General features: G+C 38.3%; 1 protein-coding gene across 2 annotated transcripts in view; it reads right to left on the reverse strand.

Moving 5' to 3' along the window:
* Window positions 1–3,471: 3,471 nt before the first annotated feature.
* nr3c2 (nuclear receptor subfamily 3, group C, member 2) overlaps window positions 3,472–25,743 on the reverse strand; it is a 75,095-nt gene continuing 52,823 nt past the window's right edge. For both annotated transcript variants that reach the window (XM_084401517.1, XM_084401518.1), the window contains 6 exons: window positions 20,534–20,650; window positions 18,665–18,982; window positions 16,453–16,597; window positions 14,269–14,399; window positions 7,534–7,691; window positions 3,472–6,216 (listed from right to left, as the gene is read on the reverse strand). In XM_084401517.1, the coding sequence (XP_084257643.1) occupies window positions 6,061–6,216; window positions 7,534–7,691; window positions 14,269–14,399; window positions 16,453–16,597; window positions 18,665–18,982; window positions 20,534–20,650 (1,025 nt within the window). In that variant the 3' untranslated portion in view covers window positions 3,472–6,060. The remainder of the gene's footprint in view (window positions 6,217–7,533; window positions 7,692–14,268; window positions 14,400–16,452; window positions 16,598–18,664; window positions 18,983–20,533; window positions 20,651–25,743) is intronic.

The following is a 25,743-nucleotide window of genomic DNA, read 5'->3' on the forward strand; positions in this document are numbered from 1 at the left end:
GCACTGTTTGAGCATTAAGTGTGCGATAGTCTGTGCACATTCTTACGCTTCCCTTTTTCTTCCGGGCTATTACAATAGAGTAGGGGCTTCGTGATTACTTGATGATGCTGACTTTCATAATCTCCTGAATGCATCTTTGAACATCATCAATATCTGTGGGAGCCAAATGCTTGGAACGCTCATGAAATGGCCTAGAATCAGATAGCTAAGATGCATAAGGATGTAGTGTAACGACGCCCAGTTCCAGGAATGCACTAATATTTTGTTGGTAGTACCAGTTTGCAACAATTATTAGTTAACACTAAGTTGTTAACACTTCGGAAAAAATAATAATTCGTTGTTACACTACATCCTTATGCATCGCTTTCTGCCAGGACTTTTACGTGCTTTTCCCAAATCACTCAAGTGACGTCGACGTCCGGGTTAGCAGTAGCATGAGCCGTCAGGCAGGTGTTATTTAAATAAACTCCTGATGTACTTACAAACTTTCCAATGCCTCGTTTTATGAGTACAGAACCTATTTGTACTACTGTATAAGTTTGGTACAATTCTGGGCATTTTTAGTGGGGTAGTTTACGAGATACATCGTAGGATCCATTAGCGCCTGCACTAAGCCATCCGGCTGATTTCTCTAAATAAGCTCAAACTTTAATAATGTTCAACCAAGGGAAAAAAGGCTTCTGGGGGGATGTTTGGCTCGAGGTCATGGTGCAAAGGTCCCTAGGTTGATTTTACTCCGAACCATCCCTTTAAGTGTCCGTTCTCTAGTTGGGATTATCTTTTACATGTGTTCTCTGTCTTATATGTAGAAGATTCAGTTAGTTTCGAAACTGAATGGTGCCTAATTGACAAATCATCTGATTTAGGGTCCTGAGTGTTGATTTGGAATGTGGCTCTTTTTTACAGCCTGAAGGAGTCATTTCGCTCTCAGTTACTACATAAACGCTTGAAAAGGTTAGTATTGGTGTCCAAAATAACAGTTTTTTGGTCTGGGCTACATGGTCATGGATAGATCAAGGCTAAGACTGAAAGTGTTTACTGAGCCCCTGTGATTTTGGCAGGGAATTCAACGTCTACCATCACATAACTGGAAGCCCCAAATGGCCAATCCTGAGATGGGGTAAATGGAAACTTCTGACAGATACTATTTGTACCAGGCTTCGAAGATGATGGTTACTTGCAAGCCACTGTCTAGTAAGGCAATCACATGCCTGTCTGTTGACTTTCAGCTGGACAACAGACATTGTGCCAACCAACCCTTCTGGAAGTTGCCTTTGTTTTTGTATGTCTACTGCACTCCTCTTGACTGAAGAGTCAGTTGTGCTGGCCTTTGGCTCAGGTGAAAGCAAGTCTCTACCTTTTGCTTTTTTTCAGTGACTGGATTAATCTTCAAATGACTTTGGCTTGATTTTCAGAATTTCTGCATTTTAGCAGCGAGGTGTCCACTTTCTCCACAGTGGTAGGAGTAATATTCATTCGTTTCACTGGACGTGGTCGGCTTATATATATATATGTACCGGGACAATTTCTGGAAGTCTCCACAGGTAAGGAGGCAACAGGAGCAATGGGCTTTTTACTTTGATCTTTCTGCTGTAATCTTTTGACCTGTTTTTTTTTTTTTCAGTACTGTCTCTACAGGGTCAGGACAACTTTCTAATGTTGTAGCTTTCATGACTGGACCTGCAAACACCTCTACTTCTTTCACAGCTCCATGAGGGGTAGATGCCATGTAAAAAGTTTGTCAACAAGAGTAAGTTTGAAACTCAAAAAAAAAACTGCTGTCTGTTTAAACGCCTGACAACATTTACAACATTTCACATATTGACCTTTTGTAAATAGTCCACTTTTTCAGTCTTTTTGGGTATATACCTGTACATTGGAGTGCTCAAACTCTTTCTTATATTATCAAACTGAACCTATGTGTAAAACACTTCACAATAAGTTAGTGCCCCACTAGCCAATTCTTTTGGCAGATTTGTATTGTCATTTACATACAGTAGTTTGAGAATCAGTGGAAGTTAGTGAGTGGCTGCTGGAAAAGTACTTTCTGACAAGATCCATTGTGTCTGAAATTTTCGACGGGAGTTGAAGTTAAAAAACACACAAGAGCAATGCAAAAGTATAAACTTTGCAAATTGCCCTTAAATGAATCCTGAACAGATGACCAGATTGTGTAGAACTTATAGACCTTAAATTCAAATATATCAAAACTCAAATACACTTGCTAATGTACTTGAAATACTTGATGAACATTAGCAGATATTCTAAAGCCGAAATCGAATATATTTGTGTAGTTATACATACACTGAAATTTACAGTAGAATTAACACCAATTCCTGAAAGAAAGAGAGCACAAAAATGAATTGTTAACAGGTTTATTGGAATCCCTTGATGTTTCTGCAAACACAGTTATGGCAAGATTTGCAACAAGATATACAGTTTAGAGGAACTAATTGCATCTGTCTTTTGCTCACGTTGAATATTTCTGTACTGAGGAGATTTGCTAACAAATATTGTACAAAGCACTGATTTAAAAAAGGGAAAAATCAAAATATGAACAGGAAATGCTCTTTTGTCACAAAAGAGATATGGCTTTGTCACTTCAAACAAATGTATAGCACACAGATTCAGGTTTATCCCCAAAAAAAGTCAAAATCCATTAACACATGAGTGTTAATGTTCAAACACAAAATGAGATCTGTGGGTTTTCACTAGTAAGCTGCATTTTATTCTGTTTCAACATATTGGTTACCTTGACCATGCTTTGCCCTTATTTTGCACAAAGGTGCTGCTTGGTGGTAATGTGATTTGTACAAATGCATAGTTTTACATGTTAGACTCCCCAAAAACACATCTAAAATGTCTTATGTAGACTCTCAAAGCTGAAGTAACAAGCAACCCAAAAGCATCCAGTGGATCCACACTAACTTTTAGTATTTCAAGCTTCATCATTTGGTGATGGAGTAACGCAAATTGCAAACATGCTGCAACAAGCATGGCATTCTATATTCTCTTTAAGTTGCTGATAGACATCTGAATTAATATCAGGCTGTTCAGGTTCAGTTGTGCTCCCTGCCCTAGTTCTGTCTTTACGTTTTTCTTACATAAATGTTGAATTTTTTGTGTACTCTTTTAAAAATTCCATATATTTTTCATATACTGTTTAAATAATAATAATATAGAGCATTGCTAGTTCACAAGACATCAATGACTTGTGAAACACAGATAAAAAAAAAATTTCTAACAGTGCAAAACTAAAGAGTTAATTTGCAATTTTTTCTTGCTTGGTTTGATTTTTCTGTATATATTTACTTAAAAAATTCTGGGAAAAACATTTTTTGGCAACCACAAGTACTTTTCCTTTCCGCATAATCTAGCTAACCTCTGAAGTGAGCACTGTGTTGTGTTTTTTTGTTTGTTTGTTGTTGTTTTTTTGTTTGTTTTTTTGTTTTGTTTGTTTTTTTTAGATTTGTATGCGAAGCGATGGGTAAAAAAAACACAAAAACATACAATTAGTTCACATTACTACAGACCAAAATGACAAGTTTAAAGTTAGTGACATTCAGGGAGTAAACAAGTCTCTCTTGCTGTGAAAAGTAAATAAATGATGTGAAAAATAAAATAAAAATGTGTATCTATCATGCTCTCTGGGTCTTGCTCTGGATTCTGATTGACTACGGTCAGTCAGTAACTGTTAAGGGGGAAATGTGTGACATCCCGATGGCCGACAAATATTTAATATAGAAATGTTCCATACAACTCAACATAATAATTCTCTGATTTATTTACAATAGATACTGTAAAATGGTAACTTTTGTGAGAAAAAAAGGCACAAGTTTCCCTTCTTAAATACACTGTAAACATCTTTTCAAAAAAGCATGCATAAACATTTCACTTTACAAAAGATCTCATATACTCTTTTTAGACAAATTACTAATATATTGTGTCCAGCAAAATAGAATCTCTCAAAAATACTTCACATCCTATGAGCCTTTTAACATCTATTCTTTTATATGTATATATCTGTGTATTTAAAAAAGGGAAAGGTTGGTTGGGGTTGGGGGGGGGGGGGGGGGGGAGAGACTACTGTAAATACCTTTGCAACGTCTAGTTTGAGGTCCATAAAAAACTTTCGACATACAGTGTATTGACAGGTCGGTGAAAATAGGGTTTGCCTGGGTACCACAGATTGATTGATTTGTTCTTTTTGAACTATTATAATTATGATTTTTGTCCTCCAACAGTCGCTTACCACCAACCAGCTACATCACAAAAGCAAACATCAAAAGTTATTGGACCTTTCCAGTTCACAAACCTTCCATACTGACCCCCACCCCCCACCCAAAGCACATTACATAACCAACACAATAGCAGAACATCAAATATACCAATTATCACATTATCGTGTCTGTGCAAATCAAAATCAGCCAATAGCATCATACTAATCCTATCACAGAGAAAACCAACAATGCCCTCTCAAAAATGAAGCTTTCTTGTGGATTTAGGGAATTTGAGAGAAACAGAAAAACAAATACACACACACACAAATGCACAAAACGCACACAAACCTTCATTGTCCTCAGACTCACAGCATTTCAGAACAAGCAGTACCTCTTTTGATTCCATCAGTAGCACAGTGGGGTTATGAAACATGAAACAGTGGTCCAAATTCCTTTTTTAGATATAATTCACTCAAGTACTCTCAAGTCGACTGGTATTTTCCAAAAATAGCCAGGTTTTAATTGCAAGGTGGTTTAAATCAGAAACTTCCTATGTACAACGTTTGAAAAATATGCCTACAAGCCACAATTATAATCATAAGATACACATATATTGTGTTTATGAGCAGGTTACTGTTATTGTCGTTTACTAATATGAAAGCTGTATGCTTCAAAAAAGCTGATTAATCACATACTGTATCTAACTGTACATGTGCTGCTACTGAAAATCGTCTACTTTTTACGTTAAGAAAACAGAAGCCCCTTGTTAGAAAATGGCTTCTAGCTGGATTGATTCTTTGAAACGAAACAAAAACTTTACAATCGTATAAAATGCTTTTCTCCTCTGGAACTGTAAATTAGTACTGCGTTTTCCTTAACGTCAAAAGGGAGCTGGTTTAGTAACAGCTTAGGTACAATTCACTAAATTTGCTACAGTCCTAGCTCGCACACAAAATGTGGCATGTGTGTCTGCGTGATCTTTCTTTTTTTTTTTTACAAGACGAGCTATAATATTTGCTGTATTGCAAATGTAAAAAATAAAATAAAATTCTCCTATCCAATAGCATTTTTGTCGAGCTGCCATTTTTCAGCTTATCAATTATCGGGCCACCACAGCACTCCATCAGCGTGGCCAGGTCTCTCCATGTAAACACTTCAAGTCATCAAAATATACATTGATGCCATTTTTGCAGATAAATTTAGATTTGATTCTTTCTACAATAACTTGTATGCACCAATTAGTCACAATTCAGCTTAATTTAATGTATTGTAGCCCTTGATTATGTCCTTTCTCATTTCGTCTTTGCAAACACCCCAATTTAATCTTCTGTTTCTTGAAAGTGATACGGTTGTGGAGATATTTCTGTCTTAACCAGCTATAACGAGCAGTTTTGTTACTGAATCTTGAAATTTGAGAGAGTTATATAAGAATGCAATGGCATTTACTGGCAGATTGACAGGTCTGGGAGTCAAGGATATGTCTAGTGTGTGGGCCCATATTACTGTGTGTGTGTGTGTGATGTATTCACATGTGACTGTGCACTATAGCTTTACCAAAGAATATGGCTTCATATCCATATAGAACATTGTCAGCATTGTCTTTGGGGGTAAGAAACGCTCAGTCACATGAAATATGAGTTCTTCTCTGTTGGCCGGGTACAGAGATCACTCTTTGCCTTCCCTCACTACGCAAGCCTTATATGGCTTTAAACCAAGCCTCACGTTACGCCTTGCTTTTGTGCATAGCGGGCTTGCTCTTTTTCGCTCTCTGAGGGCTGGGAGTCCTCTGTTTTTCCTCTCATTTGATCCTTCATTTTTCCCTCCTTTTGCAAGCTTTCAGTCATTTCTTGTGAAAGTAGAGGGTGTTTGTTAGGCCTGACTCCACCTTTGGTATCTGGTCACTGATAATTTCCACCAACATCTCGGGAAACTCGACTTTTAGAGCCTGGGATTCACGGAAAGTGTAGAAACAAAAGTCCAACAGGCTCCCCACAAGCTGTAAAGAGAGAGGGGACACTTCAGTCAAAGGGAACTGTCATATTTAATTCAAGATGACAGTGCTTATCATTAATGCTCTGGTGAAACATGAGTCTGGGTAAACATGTATTGATGTATTAGAAAAGAAAAGACAGTATAGCGGCTGAGCTCATTTATGGATGCTCCGTCTAACTGACCAAAGCGCTTTAAGGCAGAACTTGTTTCTCTTCATCTTACAAATTAATAAATCAACACTGCTGTCAAGTGTTCTTCACCCTCAAGTGCAATTCAAAACGTCTTTTCCAGTACTTTTGTGTGCTATTACAACATGTTGAGCTGGCAGCAATGCAGAAAGTGATTAGAAATGAACAGCTCTCAGAAATGAACTGCGGCTCTCATCTCTCAGTGGCAACATGAAGGATGGCAGTTTTTCATTTGAATGCACACTTGACATAACTCTTTAATAATCTGTAATATTAATATTAAAATAAATATGTGGAATATACTGTAATAAAGCAGTAATATTTTAACATCCAGTGATTTTAAACATGAATGTTTTTGATAAACATCACATAAACATTTGTGAGTCACTTCTTGAGGATGCATAAATATCAGCTCATTCTGATTATTTAATTTTTTTTGGACAAATATATTTGATTTAAATAAGAACAGATTTATGTATTTAGATGTCAATTTTTTTAGTCAGAATGGGGTCTGCACTTACTACAGACACTATTAAAATAAAGCTGATGATTTATACTACTAGAAACAAATTCTATAAACTACATCCCTTTTATTTACATCTGGGGTTTTCAAACTGAGGACCCCAAGGATGTTAACTTAGGATATTAAATAAGTTTAGTGCAAAGAATGTATCTTGTCATAAATCATGAGCTTAATGACAGCCTTTAAAAACAAAGCTTAAATATCTTACATTTAATAGTGGGTAGAAAAAGGATAGTCAACTTAATACAAAGTATTTTCTGGAGAATGATTTAATTTATTGTGGCTTTAGTGCAATGACAATACAAAAGCTGATTATTTAGTTTTGGCAACACATTTTTTCAAGAACCTTAAAACTGCTTTGCTTGAATGCTATTTAAAATTAAAATGAGCATAATTATGACAGACCTTCTGGATATCAGAAGAGGTATATCTTACATGACAGGGATTAGTTTATTGAGGTATAGTTAGGATTTCTAGATGTGTATGAGTGCCTCTTAAGGGAACCGTTGTGAGAAACCAATGAGCTTAATAAACTTACTCTGGATAATTACAGCAGATTTGCATCTGACTTTGATCTATTAGCCTATAACAGGGGAGTGTTTCGACTTACTTCATGCATGGCGTCCAATAGCTTGGTGAGCTGGAAGAAGCGCTGCCATGTCTGGCCAGAATTGTTAGTGGCTTTCCCAACTGAGCGGCGGAGCTCCTTGATGTAATTCACCCGCATCTCCTCAAATGCCCCTTGGTTCTTCAGACCATCTTTGGGCACTGTCAATAAAAAAAGGATGTCACTTTGTTACAGCGGCCAGTACTCGCTATATGAAAGTGAAAATGACATATGAAGGCCAAGAATGGTAACCCACTGAATAAGTCATTTAACCCATCCAAGTTAGTGCACACACATTAGGAGCAGTGAGTAGTGAACACACACACACACACACTGCAAACCGAGGACACACACACCCGGAGCAGTGGGCAGCCATTTTTGCTTTTGGGGGTTAGGTGCCTTGCTCCAGTCATTTCCTGCCGCTATAGAGCTGGTAAGTCCCGCCCCCTTCGCTAACCCCGCTGGACCTCTAGGTTGAAAAATCGTCAATGCAAGTGAATGGGAGAAAATCATTATTTTCTGGTCCCGTTTGAATTGTGCCATGAATGTGAACATATGTTGTCTGTGAATTTTTTATATAATCTTTCGTGTGAAGAATGCTACAATTTAGCGGGTAGAAGTTTGTTACGGTTAGACTTTGTGTGAGAGCACTTTGTGGACTACAGCTCTTCGCTGCTTTCGACGCGTTTGAAACGTCACCACCATTCGCACACGGACACTAGCTCACGGATCCCGCTAAACATGACTGTGTCTTTGGTGCACTTCACCGCCTTCTTTCAGGGAGAGGACAAAATCGTTGAGTTTGGCGAAAACCACGGGTAAGTCAACTTTATGGGGTGACGTCACATAGGCGACATGTAGTCTTTCTCGTTATGTCTTTTCCACAACTGCTAGCCAAGGAATCATACCATATACTGTCAAACTCGTAACATGAAAGATTATATAAAAAATTCACAGACAACATATGTTCACATTCATGGCACAATTCAAACGGGACCAGAAAATAATGATTTTCTCCCATTCACTTGCATTGACGATTTTTCAACCTAGAGGTCCAGCGGGGTTAGCGAAGGGGGCGGGACTTACCAGCTCTATTGAGAATCGAACCCACAACCTTTGGGTTAACAGTCCGACTCTAACCATTACCATAACCGTTAGAGAGTTTAGGTTAGTAGAGAGTAAAACAACACTATTTCCTTTAAGATGCATCTGTCTCTATGTCAGTCTCTTTATTCATCCTTCCATCTAATCTGTCTGTCTCGCAGTCTACCTTCTCAGGTGATTAATGTTCCCTCGTGTAAAGTTATTCAGGATTAACTCAAAGTACTAAAAGGTACTTTCACTTTTGGCAGATGAGAGATAGAATCTCATTCAGGTTGAAGGGAGTAATTCTCTCCTATCGTGTAGAGAACAAGTGCACTTATGGCCAACAGCCAACAACGTGAAATGACATTCAGCTTCTGGACGGCTGAAAAAGAAACAGCTCGTCCTCACCCTCTTTCTACCCATCTTTCAACAACATGCAAATAGCGTCTATTCTGATGAAATTAGTAGATTTGTTGCACCCCATTCTTTCATTTCTGTTTGTCTCAAAGTGATTTTGATAATAACAATACGTTTTTGCAGACAAACCAGTATATGCTAAAAAAGCAATTACCTAGCAGCACCGTAAGGTTGTAGTGATAATTATGGAAATTATTAAAATGCAAGAACCAACATCATTTAACAATACTCAGTGTTGCCTTAAGGCACAAACATGTTCCCAATTCTTAGCACGGAACTAACTAAAATTCCAGCCAGTTGATAATACCTAGAATGTCAAAATCAACTGCTGGCGGTAAATCGTTTTCCTATTTAGCACCTAAACTTTGGAACAGTCTCCCTAGCATTGTCCGGGAAGCAGGCACACTCTGTCAGTTTAAATCTAGACTAAAAACACATCTCTTTTACCCGGCATTCATATAGAACATTATACATTTCTATTACTCAAATCAGTTAAAATGATTATTAGGCTGCATAGATTAGGTACCCGATCCTATAACACCCGATGTACACGTTACATCATAAGAAGAATGGCATCTACACTAAAGTTAGTCTTTCCGCTTATTCCGAGTTTTACTGAAGTCAGCCGGATCCGGGCCGTGTCCAGATCAGACAGTGAACCTGCGCCTGGACACGACCACAACGCATCCCTGAAGTACCAGCCTCATCAGCCCTGTGAAGGCCTCATGGACACCTCAACAAACTCGTCTCCATACCGGCGTGATGACTCTGACCTCCAACCAGATGGAACTGGATAAATATTGTGAATGTTCTGATCTAATCTGACTTCTGACTTGTAATGCTGCCTGAATCATAATCATACACTGCTCGTTCGTTGGCCAGAGGAGAACTGGCCCGCCGACTGAGCCTGGGTTCTCCCAAGGTTTTTTTTCTTCAAGGTTTTGATTCCTTGCCACTGTCACCTTGGCTTTTGGCTTGCTTAGTTGGGGACATTTAATATTCAACAATATTACTGATCTGCCTTACTTCAGGTGGACGATGATGCAATTTTCTTCTAGAAACAAACTTTGTCGTATTATTTTCATGTCATCAGTGTGAAGCTGCTTTGATACAATCTGTATTGTAAAAAGCGCTATATAAATAAAGGAGATTTGACTTGACTTGACTTAAAAAGATTACACATTTTGTTAACATTACCAAATTACAACAAGAAGTCCTTCAGGATGGTTCAAGCTCTCGACTCTGTGTGTTGAATGAAAAGCACCTTCGTTCATCAGCAGGTGTGTGTTAAACCCACGGTCACCTCCCCCTGTTTTCTTCTCTCCCACTGACCCACATCCAGCCTCTTTAGCCACAGGCTGCCATTTAGAGACCCACTGAATACAATGTGGGGTGATTACGCCACGCTAATTGGTGTCTTGTCAAAAGAAATACATTCTTCTGCCAGTAGAATCTGTCATTTTGTTGACATATCTGACAGGAAGAGTCAGTTAATGAGGCGACGATGAGTCAGCACACTGATTAATACACTGTTCTGTAGATTAACATAAAACGGATGCTATTGATAGTAACAAATTTAGATGTGGAGATACAGAGGGTTCAATAAAATTAAGGTCAATCAACAACACTTGTGGCATTATGTTGAATACCACAACAAATATTTTTGATTTAAAAAAAAAAAAACAAAAAAAAAAAACAAGGTAATGGTGAGGCACTTAAAATGGAAATTAATGAGGCCATTTTTGGGGGTTTTAAAAACAGAAATGTAAAGCTTACAATATTATAAAAAATATTTTGGATTTTGTCATGGCAACACTAAAATTGCGCTTATGTCTTTACACAGATTAGTAAGCTTTTTTTTCTTACTAAAACTATGTGCATATTGACTTGCTTATTGTTTATGTCTTGATATACTATTACACAAGTGAGTATTTTAACGTTCACGGATTGGCCACATTAACTGTAAATCTTTTTATTATTAATTTTAATTATTAAATTAATTTGTCAAAATAAAAAATTAAGTGTTGTCGATTGAGCTAAACTTATATTAATTTAACTTAAAATTTGTACTTTTATCATTTAAAAGCTTAAACAGGTTGCCTGTCGTATCTCTTTCAAATTAATGCTACTTCATTTTATATTTTGTTGTATAATGCAAAGACATAACATAAAATAAATAGCTGTCCAAATACGTTGACGTACACGGTGTAATTGCTGATGAAAAAGAATGTAAGATTCACTCAACAAAAGACTTCTGTCAAGGAAATTAACACTGATAACAATACCATCACAATGACACCTTGAATTTTAGACATATTGCTTTTTGCACAAAAGCAGCATCTGTGAGAATATTTCTTTCCTAATGTCTGGGTCAACCACAAGCCAAAAATTTTTAAAAAAAAATAAAGCTTAACTGGACTTTATAAAAAAAAAAGAGCCAAAAAACAAGAGAGGATTTAGTTTAGTGACTTACTCTTTAGCAGGTCAACACTACCATTGCAAATAAGGTCATGTGAGAGCCTGCAGGGCTTCTGAAACCTTAGCCAAGGTCAAAGAGGAATAACAGTCTCTCTCTCTCTCTCTCTCTCCCTCTCTCTCTCCCTCTCACTCTCCCTCTCCCTCTCCCTCTCCCTCTCCCTCTCCCTCTCCCTCTCCCTCTCCCTCTCCCTCTCCCTCTCCCTCTCTCTCTCTCTCCCTCTCTCTCTCTCTCTCTCTGTACAAAAACTACAGCAGCCCTGGAGCCCCACAGTACGAGGCATGACACAATAGCTTTAGCAAAGCAAAAAGGTTGATAACACATTAAAAATAACCAAAATAAAACATTTCTTAAAATGCTACAATATAAAAAAACAAAACATTAAGCTGTAATCATAACATAAGATAACATGTACACAATACAACAGCATTAGTAGAAACAAAACATTTGCATATAAAGTAGATCATAACGATGCGCTCTAATCCACAATGATTTGTGTAATGGGTTGATTTTCCAGTGAAATTCAAATACCAGTTTATTTATAAAACAAAACAGCTCTTCCCAGCAGATCTCCTACATGTTGGACAGCACAGCATATATCATTACCCCTTAAAACAGTAATGACATACATAAGCTCCATCAAGAGTGTAGTCCGCAAAGGACATCTAAGTTTTATTTGTTATGTTGATTTAAAAAAAAAAATTTGCTCCATCAAAACCCTCAGCTCTTCAATTATGTACCATCCCTGACTACATTTCTCCCGTTCTCTCTCCTTCCATGAAGCTCTTTTTTTGGAGAGAAAAACACCAGTTCTTGGAGCAATGCCCATCTCCTGACTGGATTTTATTAAGTACAGCAGGGCTTTCTGGAAAGGCTCCAAGGGATCAGCAAGTGGTTGTGGATCCTAAAATCAGACCTCAAACTTTCCCTCAGTCTCATATGCTGTAAGCCATGGGTGAGTCTACCTGATCTGAGTGTGTGTGCTGATCTTGTACACTATATGAGAGCTAAACTGATCTAGCATCCAAAAGGCTGTATATTACATTACATTACATTACATTACATTATATTTTAATCTATTAGCCTAGAAATCTAGATGCACCCTAGCGACTCTCCGTTGGCTTGCGAACTGGAAAAAACAAACTCTAGTCAGGCCAGTCACATCGTGTATAGAGTTGGTGGGCGGGCTTAACATGATGATGACAGAGTTGCGATGGTTCCGCGTGAATTCCCTGCTTCTTGAAAACAAAGAAGATGGGTCTTTCGAATCGGCTTTGGGCCGCGACTCTGGAAGACTTGGAGTTAAGCTTTTCTTTGAGAAAAGAACAAAGAAAAAAAGGAAGATGTGTTCGTAGTTTTGCCGAGCGGATACGGCAAAAGTTAAATTGATCAACTAGCTCCGCTGGTGGGAATACGCTCTGGTTGGTTGTAGCGCTATCCTATTGTGTGCAGAGGGAATTTGAAAGACAACCGTTTATCCCGCCCCTCGGACTGAGCCCTGCCAATGGTGTGTTCCCAGACCCAACATCATGATGTGGGTCTGGCTTGTCAGGCTAATAATCTATTATATTATTAAATAATAATTAGCAATAATATAAGTAATTAAAGGTGCATTGCGCAAGTCTCTGAGTTTTTGCAGAACTATGCCCCCTTCTGGCGACACGCGAAACTGCAACCAGAGTTGTGCACGCGGTTACGTGGAGTTTGCGTTGGGGTTTGGGATGAACTAGAAGCCGGTCTCTTTGAATACATCTTCTACTTTTGCAAAAGTCGCTTGAGTTGTCTTCGCTGATGCGGATAATGGCGGCGAATACACAAACCTGCCAGACATAGCCAGGTGAGCGTGAACGCGCATGACGTCACGCCCAGTCGATTCCGTCCCGAATCCCTCTTATTTATTTTACTGTACAGGATTATAGAGGCAATCGCAGTGATCATAGAAGGGCTCATTCAGCCCATCAGGCAATTGTTTAAGCATGTATGGGTTAGAAAAACGGGTATTTTTAACATGAAAAGTAGCATAATGCACCTTTAAAGCTGCAAGCAGCATTTATCGGGGTTCAAGCATTTAAGGCCTTTAAGCACATAAGCATTTAAGACATTAAGATTTATTTAGAAAGCTTTTTTTGGAGATAGCCATGTTGTCCGTCTGGATCCAGGGATCACAGTGATGCTAAAATTGAGACTCTAGGACAAACTGTCTAGGAGTTATGAGCAATTTAGTAAATGTGGTCATTACAGCGCCACCTATGGGCCAATCTGGGTCATATTTTGATAACCTCTCCTCGATTTTTGTACTACCATCTGGCAAAGTTTCAAGGTTCCAGCTCTTACGGTTTGGGCTGCACGATGCATTTTACGGCAGAAGAAAAATAATAATAATAAAAATCAGCACAATTACAATAGGGTTTCAGCACTTCGTGCTTGAACCCCTAATAATAATCAATTATAGTATATCTAATATGTATGGAACACTTTTTATACAGTATTAATTATGAATATGCCTAAATATTATTTCAGCCACCCACGCTAAAAGGAAAGAGTACTGTTTACAATTTGTTGTCTCAATTAATGTGATCCATCAAATGTCTCTTACCTCACACACCCACGTACTCAGTTCGGGTACTAAAGGTAAACGTGGCGAGAGAAGCCATCCATTCATTCATGCGTTTGCTTATTTCCCTGTATTGTTGGCTGGCTCTCGGTATGTTGTGGCTCTGTTTGAAACACACGTGTAAGATCTGTGCACACAATCTCACCTGTGCTGAGCAGCAACAGAACCTTCATGGCAAGGAACTCCTCGTAAGTTAGCTGTAGACGGACAAACTCCTGGCTCACCTGCCGCATGCCCACACACAGATCGTACATGGCTGACTGCCGCATACGTTCCCTGGGAGAGAAATTGAGAGGATCTGTAGTAAACAACCTCATTGTCACATTTTCAAAAATTGCTATGAAAATAGTACTTAATATATAAAAGCTGTTTTCAACATGGATAATAATAAGAAATGTTTCTTGAACACCAAAACAGCCTATCAGAATGATTTCTGAAGTGAGGAGCACAGCATTGCAATGCCAAGGTCGTGGGTTTGATTCCCAGGCAATGCTTTATACCTTGAACTCACTTTGGATTAAAGCCTCTTCCTAATGCATAAATGTAACGAATTCTATCTTTGTGGCCTGAAATAAAGACAACTATGTTCACAAAGGCTTCAATAGATCGCAGAATGAATCCATCACAATCTATTTTACTTACAACTTTTGGTTTCATCTTGACACTTTCTTGGCTGGTTAATAATTTACTCGATAAGATTTTCTGATCTGCTAGTTTGTTTGGCTCTAGGTGTGTCTGTCTTTCTGTATACCTGACTAGGTGAATGCATGTACAATATCTGTCTTCCAAAGCCGTCTAACCTGCAGTCATTCTGTGATCAGGTTTGTCTGCCAGAACTGATTCTGTCTTCCCATTCTTCCAGTCCAGAGAGATTTTTATTTAATATTCTAACCTTCTGGTTTCAGATGGAATGAGAAAAGAGTTCAATTCCTCGTTTCAGCATCTGTAAGAATCTCAGTTTATGGTTTCGTTGCAATTGCTTTTCTCATTATTCCTTTTATTTACACCATACACATTCTCACATAAATGATCGATTTTGTTGAGAACAACAGAAGAAAAATGTCTTTTCTTCTTTAAGTTGCTATGGAGAGTTTTTTATTTAAAGTGATGTTAATGAATATTATGAGCAGTGTGCATAACACAGCAGATCACCATACATATGTGAACTTATATTTCTGGCTCCTTTTGACATACTTTTAGAGGACACTGAAAAGTGTCGCAACTCGATACCTGGAAACTTTTGTTTCAAGGTAGACATACAATGTTTTCAATCAATATCTTTTAAGGGCACTGCTGCGCTAGTCCTGCAGTGCTTCTCAACTGGTTTTGATTCAGGACCTAGATTTTACATTGGACATTTGGCGACCAAAATGTCCTTAAAACCCAATATTAAAATGTAATAATAAAAGAATGAACTGCATATATATATGCATGGTATATACATGGTATATACAAACTATGAATCTGTTTATATATGATATACATATATATATATATATCGTTTTTTATTTTTTTATATGTTGTGGAGGGCTACACTCTGCTGCCTGCAGTGCATAGCTTACATTACCTGCAGAACAACCCTTGGATTGTTGTCACAATCCCATATATAAACAGATTCATGTCAGGAGGCTGTGCTGAAGGACTGCTAATTGTTCAAGATTTAAAGCAACAGAGCTCGTTCAGAACTGTGTCAGCGTGCCAGAAAATATGCGTGACTGTTTGTCATCAGGATGTGTGAAAGTCGCACATAAGGTGCTGAGCATATATTAATATGTATTCATGCCAATTAATTCAGTAACTGCCCAAGTTCTTTCCAAGTCATTTGGCAAATACAATGAAGTACTCCAATTTACCTGCAGGGGTCACTGTGCTCTATTTTTCCCCTTCTCACTCTGCACTCAATAAATGGACATTTAGCTTTGAAAAGCACACAATCACACTCTTTCCACTCAACACTTCTTGTCGATTGTCCTGATTATGTGGCCCATTGACCTAACTCTGCCCTGATAAAATGTTATCAAGAAGCGTTTATAGGGAAAATGTATTTCCTAGAGGAGTAATTGAAGTGACAGGTTTGAGGTCACAGTCGTAGGCCTGCTGGGAACATGCTTATTGAGTTTATCATTTTGTATCATTATCTTAACTTGTGTAACTTGAAGCACCAAATTCCATAGACAGGGTTAATCTAAAGCCAATGCTTATCTGTGTGTTGTAGTTTATTGAAAATAATATATTTTTTTTTTTGGTTCCATTTACTTAAAATATTCAGAATATTACGGAAATCAACATCTCTAAATGAAGTAAACATGCTTTGTGTGAGTTAGCTTACTCGTTGAAGACGAGGTCAGGGGCGAAGTAGAGCATTTGGGCGTTGGTGTGTTTGTAGGATCTCCAGCTGAGGGAGAAGGAGGAGAGACACATCCAGGAATACTGGATCAGCGTGATTTGGTCCTCAATGGGTAGACTGCGGAAACCTGGGGGGGGAGGGGCGGGGAGGGAAAGGGCAAATTAACACAGAGCAAAGAGACATATGGGATACTCGGGGGCATGACTTGCCCTGAAGCAGAGCTATTGAGCCATAACTGTAGGCTCTAAGAAACAAAATAAATATACTATGCTGTGCTTTTGTTCACAAAAAAACTCTTTGTAACTATGAACATTTAATATATGGCAAAAGCCGGTTCAAAAATTGTAATTGTTGTGTTCCACAGAAAAATGAGAGCATAAGGGTTCAGAATGATATGAAGATGAGTAAATAATGATAGAACATTCATACTGTTATTTTAAAAGAGACCTAGTGGATGTGGATAGTAACATTATGTATGGAAAGAGCAAGTAAAGTCTTATTTACTTATTTAGTTAATGTAATGCGTGTGGCTGTTGCGAATCTAACAGTGTAAGGTCGATTCTAGACCTGCTGAAATTTGTTCACAAATGAAAAAGTCTTGCAGTGCACTCGGCACAATCAGATTTACATGAATCACTGAAGGTTTCCACTCATTGTCCTGTTGTCAAAGACTGTTACCAATACAGCAGACTGGAGTCTTGCCAAGACTCACATTGAGAGCTGTGAAGTCACCCACAAGCTATAATTTTAGCCACACGAGGACACACTACAGTATAAACGTATCGGTGAAGCATAGACTATTTTTGGCTTGCCTGCAATATGCAAATTCAATGTAATATTTCTTTTTTACAGTAACGTTCCAGGCAATCTCTCAGCGTCCCTTGTGTTATCCTTTCTTATAAATGATCATTTTCTTACATTATCCATTTATAATCTGAAATTATTGTCAATGAAATTTGCACAAACTTACAAAACTTAAACTTAAGTGTTGAAATACACTTTTTTTTGTTTTCAAATTATCATCCTTATCAGCTGTTTTTGACTCTTAAAGTGGATTAAAATCACATGTGAATCACAGAACAATGTGGATATAGAACAAAATAACTAATAATGAACATCTGCAAGTCATCACTTGTAGATTGGCTGAGCGTGTGATGCATTGACTGCCCAAAGCCTGACTGGGAAGTCTTTGAAAGTCAGTGAGCCAGTTTGCCCTGGTGTGTTTTCAGCCTTCTATTTATATATCCGGATATAGCAAGCAGACACCCTGGTATCAAATAATTGCAATACAGCAAATGACCGTCTTGTAGCAAGGTACCTTGAAAACTTAATTCAGAAAGGCAAAAACAGATTTTTATCAAATATTTAATATGAGTTGCATGGGATGTTTTGTTGCGATTTATGCAACATATGCTAGTGATTCTCAATCGATCAACCTTTGATTCCTCTATATGATAAGGCAACCTACTTTTGACATGATTTTAAAAATTAACTCGGAAGCTTGTGGACATACACTACCATTCAAAAGTTTGGAGTCAGTAAGATTTTTTTACAAATAAATTCATAATATTATTATTATTCAGAAAGGATGCATTAAATTGACCAAAGGTGATCGTAAAGATGTTATAAAAAAGGTTTCAAATAAATGAGGTTCTTTGTAGCTTTCTGTTCATCAGAGAATCCAGCATATTGGAATGATTTTGGAGTAATGGCCAGCTTTGCCATCACAGGAATAATAGTTACATTTTAAAATAAAATAAAAAAGTTATTTTAGACTGTAATAATATTTCACAATATATTTTTTTACCAGATTCTTGGTCAAATTATCACAGCCTTGGTGAGCATAAGAGACTTTCAAAAGCATGAACAAATCTGACTGACCCAAAACTTTTGAATGGTGAATATAAAGGTCAACCCTTACATTTTTCTCAAGTGTCAGTGCTTGTTGAAAGCATGGGCTCAAGATATAGAACTTCTTGATTTATCTAAATTGTCTTTTGAATTTGAAGATGACCACCTTACTAAACTATACCAAAGCACCTGACAGGTCAAGGATTGTAATAATGGTTTCTAAGCACATTTCAGAGACTAACAGCTCAACGAATACTTCACCTTGAATAACCCTGCCAATCTGAAAGTGCGGAAGACGAAGACGGAATCTGAGAAACAACCAAAATTTGCCTTGGAATCGTACCTGGAAGTACTTTGGCCCACTTGACCACTCGGATCATCTGTTTGCCGGCGAGCTGGTTGAGGCTGGTGAGCAGGTGGTCGGTTGTGTCGGGCTGTGTGTTGTCATATCCAGCGAACACAACTTCAGGCTCTATGAGCTCCAGGACGCTACACACGGTTGGGGACAGAAACGGTGCTACCGTGGGGACGTGGGGGACGAGAGCGGTGGATGAGCTCAACTCTTTCTCGGAGGTCAGAAACGGAGGCCCTTCCTTTGAGTTCTGCAGGGAAGAATCCTCGCTAATGCTTTTCATCTTTCCCAACTTCTTCGACTTCCGTGCTGAGAAATAACAAACGTGTATTATTAAAGCTGTTCGCTTCAGCAGCCTGATCCATTTTATGAATAATTACAATTAATGTTAAACACTGAAGGTTCTTAAAATGATTTATAAGAGAGATAAATAATTTGAAATGAACAAGATATTAATGAAAAGACCCCCAGTGTAGTCTGGGAGCAGGTTTCTTGCAGTTTTTCATATCTGAAAGGAGCTGGAGCTGATAGAAGTAATTATTGAAGTAGAGATGGATCTTATAGCAGGGATCACAGTTTAAATCCCTGCTGTATAGATGTGACCTCTTATGTAGTTCAGCAGGATGCTGTTAATTGACTGTGTGTGTGTTCCAATTTGATATTAATTGCAAGATTCCTGTGCCAACAGATTTCATATCACATCAGTAAGTGAGACTGAAGGTGGCATATGTGCTAGTCCCAATAAATGCTCAAATTTTGTAACTTCAATCAACATTATTAACTGTTTTCAAATCATATGCTTATATAAGAAAGAAAAAAAAATAGATTAAATGTGTCAGTAAACACCATAGGTATATATATATATATATATATAGTCATTAAACTGTCTGAAAACCCTGTATTTAAATAGTTCATGCCCATGTTATTTGTCATCTATCCTAATAGGTAAAAAAGCAGAATGACCCCTCTTCAAGTAATGACATCAAAGAAACACCATAATTCTCATTCTATATTGGAACTTTATGTCATTTCAGGTAGGTGAATATTTGTTTGTATTGCTTTCAAGATGCTCTTAAAAGGACAGAATGGACAGAACATAGACTGCAGGAAATCTTGTTTACTGACCTAAAGCTATTTCAGTGATGATAGATGGTGTAAGATAAACTATATATATGAGACACACACATTTTTTAAACTTATTTGTATTTTATTTTATTTATTTAAGAAACTTTCCCCCAACAAACTGACATTTAGCAACCCAACCATGTAGACACGTGGCTTTGATCAGAGCTGGCCAAATCACTCTACTTACAACTTTTTGTTTCTCCTGGTCTTTGTGCTTGTGTTTTTGTCCGTTTCTAAATTTGGAATCACTAGTTAATCTTTACCTAATGTGTCCTTTTCAGGAGTTTACATGGCCGTAGTGATGTACACAGGAAAACCCATAGTTTGTTGGGTTTAATAATAAGGTGTCCCCAATCAGTGTGACCCTTGCCTAGCATTTGTTACACCAACAACCAAAAGCTTTTTGAAATCAACCACACTATCAAAGTTTTAAACCGCTCCCCAAGTACACACTCATATTGTGTTGCAATTATATTGAAAACACAGATGTATGTGAAGTACTTTTCAATATGTTCTTTTAAGTCACTTACCTTTTATTAAAAAAAAAAAAACTTTCTGTGGAACATTGTAAAGCTTTACTACAAAGGCAGTGCCTCTTATTATAACATTCACAATAATATATATATTTTTTAATCTCTTGGATATATTTTAAGATTTATGATCTCAGGTGACGGTATAATTGTTTCATATCATTTCACAACAGATTTTAGTCCCATAGTAAGTAAATTCAGTTACCCCCAAGATTCATCCCAGCTTGTAGACACTTCCGTACCCTGCAGGCTGGGCAGTTTTTCCGCCGAATCTTGTCAATGATACAGTCATTCCTCCCAGCACACAGGTAGTTGTGCTGACCTGCAAGAAGACATAGAAAGTGTTCAAGATCTCTGTAAAAATCTCCATGTCTGTATCCTTTTTTTTTCTGTCGGAATTGTTACAGAAATTAACAATTAGTTCTCTCATGGTCAGATGAATAATGAGCTGTCAATTTAACACCTTTTTTTCAAAAAATTTTGGTTAATTTGAATAATTCATCAATATAATATGAATTTAATTACATTTATTATGGAACACAAAAAAGAAAGATGTCAGTTACATGCATTAGTCAAAGTGGGACCTTCACAAGGACACAGTGATGCATTCTGGTCATCTCTATGTAAGTATCAGACGAAAAGAAGACAGCTGTCCTACACTTTACGCCCCCTCACTATTATCATAGAGCACAAATGAGCCATCCCAAATAGTGTTTTTGAGTGTGTCATGGGTTGGCTGATGTCTTGGCGCGGGCTACTACGACAGAGACCGTAACAGCCTGAGAATCCCTCATGCGCTGCCTTCATCAGCCAAGGCCACAGCTCTCGTTTCAGAGCACCATTCCGCTCCACTGGCTCGCCGCACACCCACGCGCTCCACGGGCCGGAGCAGCGCGCCGCAGGGCCGCATCCAGGCACTGTGGCCATGTACATCTCTCTTTCATTCTCTTACCCATATTCCACCCCCTCTTTCACTCGTGCATCATGGGAAGGACGTGCTACCTACATGAGGGCACTTTCCTTTAGCGCTTATGGACCGTGTGGCTGCAGACAGGCACAATGAGTGTTTTCGGTGGTGGGGAAAATGCTCAGCGAGTCTGTCTAAAAGCTGCCAAAAAAGCCCAGGATCTGCAAACGGAGCAACAGCAGCTGTAGCCTCGCCACTATTTCTGGCTAAATCACATGACCCCTTACATAAGCCCATTTTTCTTGCTCTAAAAAACCGTAAACTGCGACACAGGAAACACAACGAAGCCCTCCTCCGCCTCAGCACCCAAATACAGACGCAAATCAGACCTGAAATCTGTTCGGCTGACTCTCTGACCACTCTCCGCAGCTGCCCCACAAATCCTGTTAATCATTATCCCAACAGAAGCACTTACATAGACTGTATCGTGCTCTGTGTGACTGTATCGGCGCACGTGTGTTCGTAAAGGTGTTTATGGACAAAGGTAGCAGAGAGACGTTTGTGTTTGTGTGCCTGAGGACGAAAGAGGAACGTCAAGTATTGTAATAGCGTTTCAGCACACTGTAGGTTGTGGATCTATATCTGTGTGGTGTTTGTTTATTGCCTTAAAGAATCACAGCAAGTGCATATTATGGTCTATCACAGTAGTATGTCATTGTTTAGCTATTGTTTTCTCAAAGTTTAGTGTGCTTTTAGTGTTGAAAGACAGTTTCCTTGGTGAGACAATACTAAAATTCAAATTGAGTTTAAAGGAATAGTTAACCGAAAAGTATCATATATCATTTACTATAATTTACCCTCATATCATTCCAAACCTTTTTTCTTTCTTCTGCAGGACATAAAAGGAAATATTTTAATGATTATCCGTTTGGGTGAATTTAAGACAATGACAGTGCATTGCGCCATAAGATTGCCTGTGCATCAATTATCTTTTCACACTCCAGTCCTGTAAAAGGTGGTCTTTTCACCACCATATTTTTTTTTACTGTTAAAATTGCTTACATATTGGGCTGTTTTTCACCAAAACCAATCGGAGCAATTGGAAAATGTTTAGTGAGCCACATACACTTTTCCTGAAATTCTTGGGTGCTTTATTAAGGGTTAAAGTGAGTCACAATGTACAGGGTGGGCCATTTATATGGATACACCGTAATAACATGGGAATGGTTGGTGATATTAAAGTCCTGTTTGTGGCACATTAGTATATGTGAGGGGGCAAACTCCTCAAGATGGGTGGTGACCATGGTGGCCATTTAGAAGTCGGCCATCTTGGATACAACTTTTGTTTTTTCAATAGGAAGAGGGCCATGTGACACATCAAACTTATTGGTAATGTCACAAGAAAAACAATGGTGTGCTTGGTTTCAACGTAACTTTATTCGTTCATGAGTTATTTACAAGTTTCTGACCACTTATAAAATGTGTTCAGTGTGCTGCCCATTGTGTTGGATTGTCAATGCAACCCTGTTCTCCCACTCTTCACACACTGATAGCAACACCGCAGGAGAAATGCCAGCACAGGCATCCAGTATCCGTAGTTTCAGGTGCTGCACATCTCGTATCTTCACACCATAGACAATTGCCTTCAGATGACCCCAAAGATAAAAGTCTAAGGGGGTCAGATCGGGAGACCTTGGGGGCCATTCAACTGGCCCACGACGACCAATCCACTTTCCAGGAAACTGTTCATCTAGGAATGCTCGGACCTGGCACCCATAATGTGGTGGTGCACCATCTTGCTGGAAAAACTCAGGGAACGTGCCAGCTTCAGTGCATAAAGAGGGAAACACATCATCATGTAGCAATTTCAAATATCCAGTGGCCTTGAGGTTTCCATTGATGAAGAATGAACCCACTATCGTTGTACCCCACACCAAACCATCACTTTTGTTGTTCCAACAGTCTTGGAGGGATCCATCCAATGTGGGTTAGTGTCAGACCAATAGCGGTGGTTTTGTTTGTTAACTTCACCATTCACATAAAAGTTTGCCTCATCACTGAACAAAATCTTTGGGGTCATCTGAAGGCAGTTGTCTATGGTGTGAAGATACGAGATGTGCAGCACCTGAAACTACGGATACTGGATGCCTGTGCTGGCATTTCTCCTGCGGTGTTGCTATCAGTGTGTGAAGAGTGGGAGAACAGGGTTGCATTGACAATCCAACACAATGGGCAGCACATTGAACACATTTTATAAGTGGTCAGAAACTTGTAAATAACTCATGAACGAATAAAGTTACGTTGAAACCAAGCACACCATTGTTTTTCTTGTGACATTACCAATAAGTTTGATGTGTCACATGGCCCTCTTCCTATTGAAAAAACAAAAGTTGTATCCAAGATGGCCGACTTGGTCACCACCCATCTTGAGGAGTTTGCCCCCTCACATATACTAATGTGCCACAAACAGGACTTTAATATCACCAACCATTCCCATGTTATTACGGTGTATCCATATAAATGGCCCACCCTGTACTATATTTGTATTGAATTAGCCCAACTTTTTTCTTTTCTTTTTTTCCTCCTTTGTGTGTGTTCCTCAGAAGAAATTAATGCAGGTTTGAAACGACGTAAGGTTGAGAAAAGTTTTACTGCTGATTTCTTTAGCCACTTCTAGCCTGAAATGTCTTTAATCCAACAAATTCAACTCCTCATACACATTGTACCAAATGTCATTAGTTTCCACAAAAGTGAGTTTAATAATCATTTGTTTACAAACAAATATTCATTTTTTTTCTGCCTTAAATTATTACATTTCTGAAATACATAACTTAGACAGTTACCTCTGACAACAGATCACTTTAAATGGTAATGTCGATACATGCATTTTCTGTAAAGCTGCTTTGAAACGATGTGTATTGTGAAAAGCGATATACAAATAAATGTGAATTGAATTGAATTGAATCAATATTAAGGCTGAATTTGGAATACTATTTCAACCATTTCAAATCAACCTAAGTGTGTGCATGTTAAATGCTTTTATACTTGGCTAAATACTTTTAGCCAATTACGTCATTCATGATAGAGCGATGCACGGAAACCCTAGCCTGTCAGCTTACAAATGAAGCAGACATTTAAAAAAGTAAATCCATGTGAGACGCATATAGTGCAGTATTCACAAGTTTATTTATTTTTTCTGCAGTTTTCCAGCCCTTTCTGGCTTTAACTTGGACACATTAACTTCTCCTTCAAAGTGGCTCTCCTTACGTCAAGCTTTCAAATCTAAATGTAGGTTAGATATGTGACACTGTATTACCATGAAAACTCAAGGTAATACAGTGTCATATATCTAACCTACATTTAGACCAAGATGAATAAGCCGCCCCTTTTCACATTAGCCGTTAGCTACAACACGTAGCATAGAAAAACACAGACCAATGAATCAGCATCTGTCTAGTTCTTTCACCATGTACTTCAAATCTCTTCCAAACATGTGACTCTGCATCATTAAGGAAATCAGGGGTGTTCAGACTGCCATTTTCAATGAGACTCAGTGACCTCTGACTTTTAACAACCGTCAGTGATGCGAAAAAAAGTTTAGCTGAGCTTGACTAGCAAAGGGAGTTAAGAAAATGATCCACCACCCAATGCAGCACTTGCTTTAGTAGCTTATAGCAACCAACAGCTCCATGACCTCCACCGATTAAATAACAGTGCGAATCCCCTTTCAGTTTATGGCATTACCAATTTCAATTTCTCAAGTAGGAGACTGATTTATTTCTGCTAAATGTTTCTTTTTTCTTTTTTTTATGTAAACGGCAGCTAATAACTCTTGTTTTCTGTGTTCTTCCAGCACGACCAGATTCAGTCTTCAGAGGGATTACTGTATGAACAGACACATGAGAGTTAAATTACAGACCATAGCGCAGCTGTAATCATTTATGAAAATACTTTTTTCCAGTTTCCTCTCATCATTTGTTATTTCCACACGTGTACTTCCTGCACTTTGCAGTCCTCTGCTTTCCTGTTAGAAATTGTATCTGGTCCAAGGTTGAAAAGCTACAGCTTTATCTGTGTAGAACGTCAAACAGTGCTTTAATTTCCAGTGGAAAAACGTGTTATATATTTGTACTGTACATGGAAATGAATCTTTTTTTGCTGTGCATTATGCTTAGAGCTGCCTTGAGGGCAACATACAGATTAATAAACTAAGATTGCTCAGAATCAGAATTAGTTGTTGTGGTTGCAATGCTAAATCGAAACAGTAAGAAGCAGCTGTCATCAACTGACCAGAAAACAGCCTTTTGTAACCTCAGACATATAAAAAATACAGGGTCATGACCTATGTCCTAAATATATTGATGTTGGAAACACAGATGCCAATATGTGATAGCCGTCATCCGATTTGCTTAAACACAAAGGGTGTCTCATTTTGCATTGATGTCAAAGAACAAAGGTATCACCCAGAAGACGGAAGAGATGGCAGATACTGAAAGCAGCGGTGCATA

Source organism: Rutilus rutilus, assembly GCF_951802725.1.
Source record: "Rutilus rutilus genome assembly, chromosome: 2".
In the NCBI taxonomy this organism is placed as follows: domain Eukaryota; kingdom Metazoa; phylum Chordata; class Actinopteri; order Cypriniformes; family Leuciscidae; genus Rutilus; species Rutilus rutilus.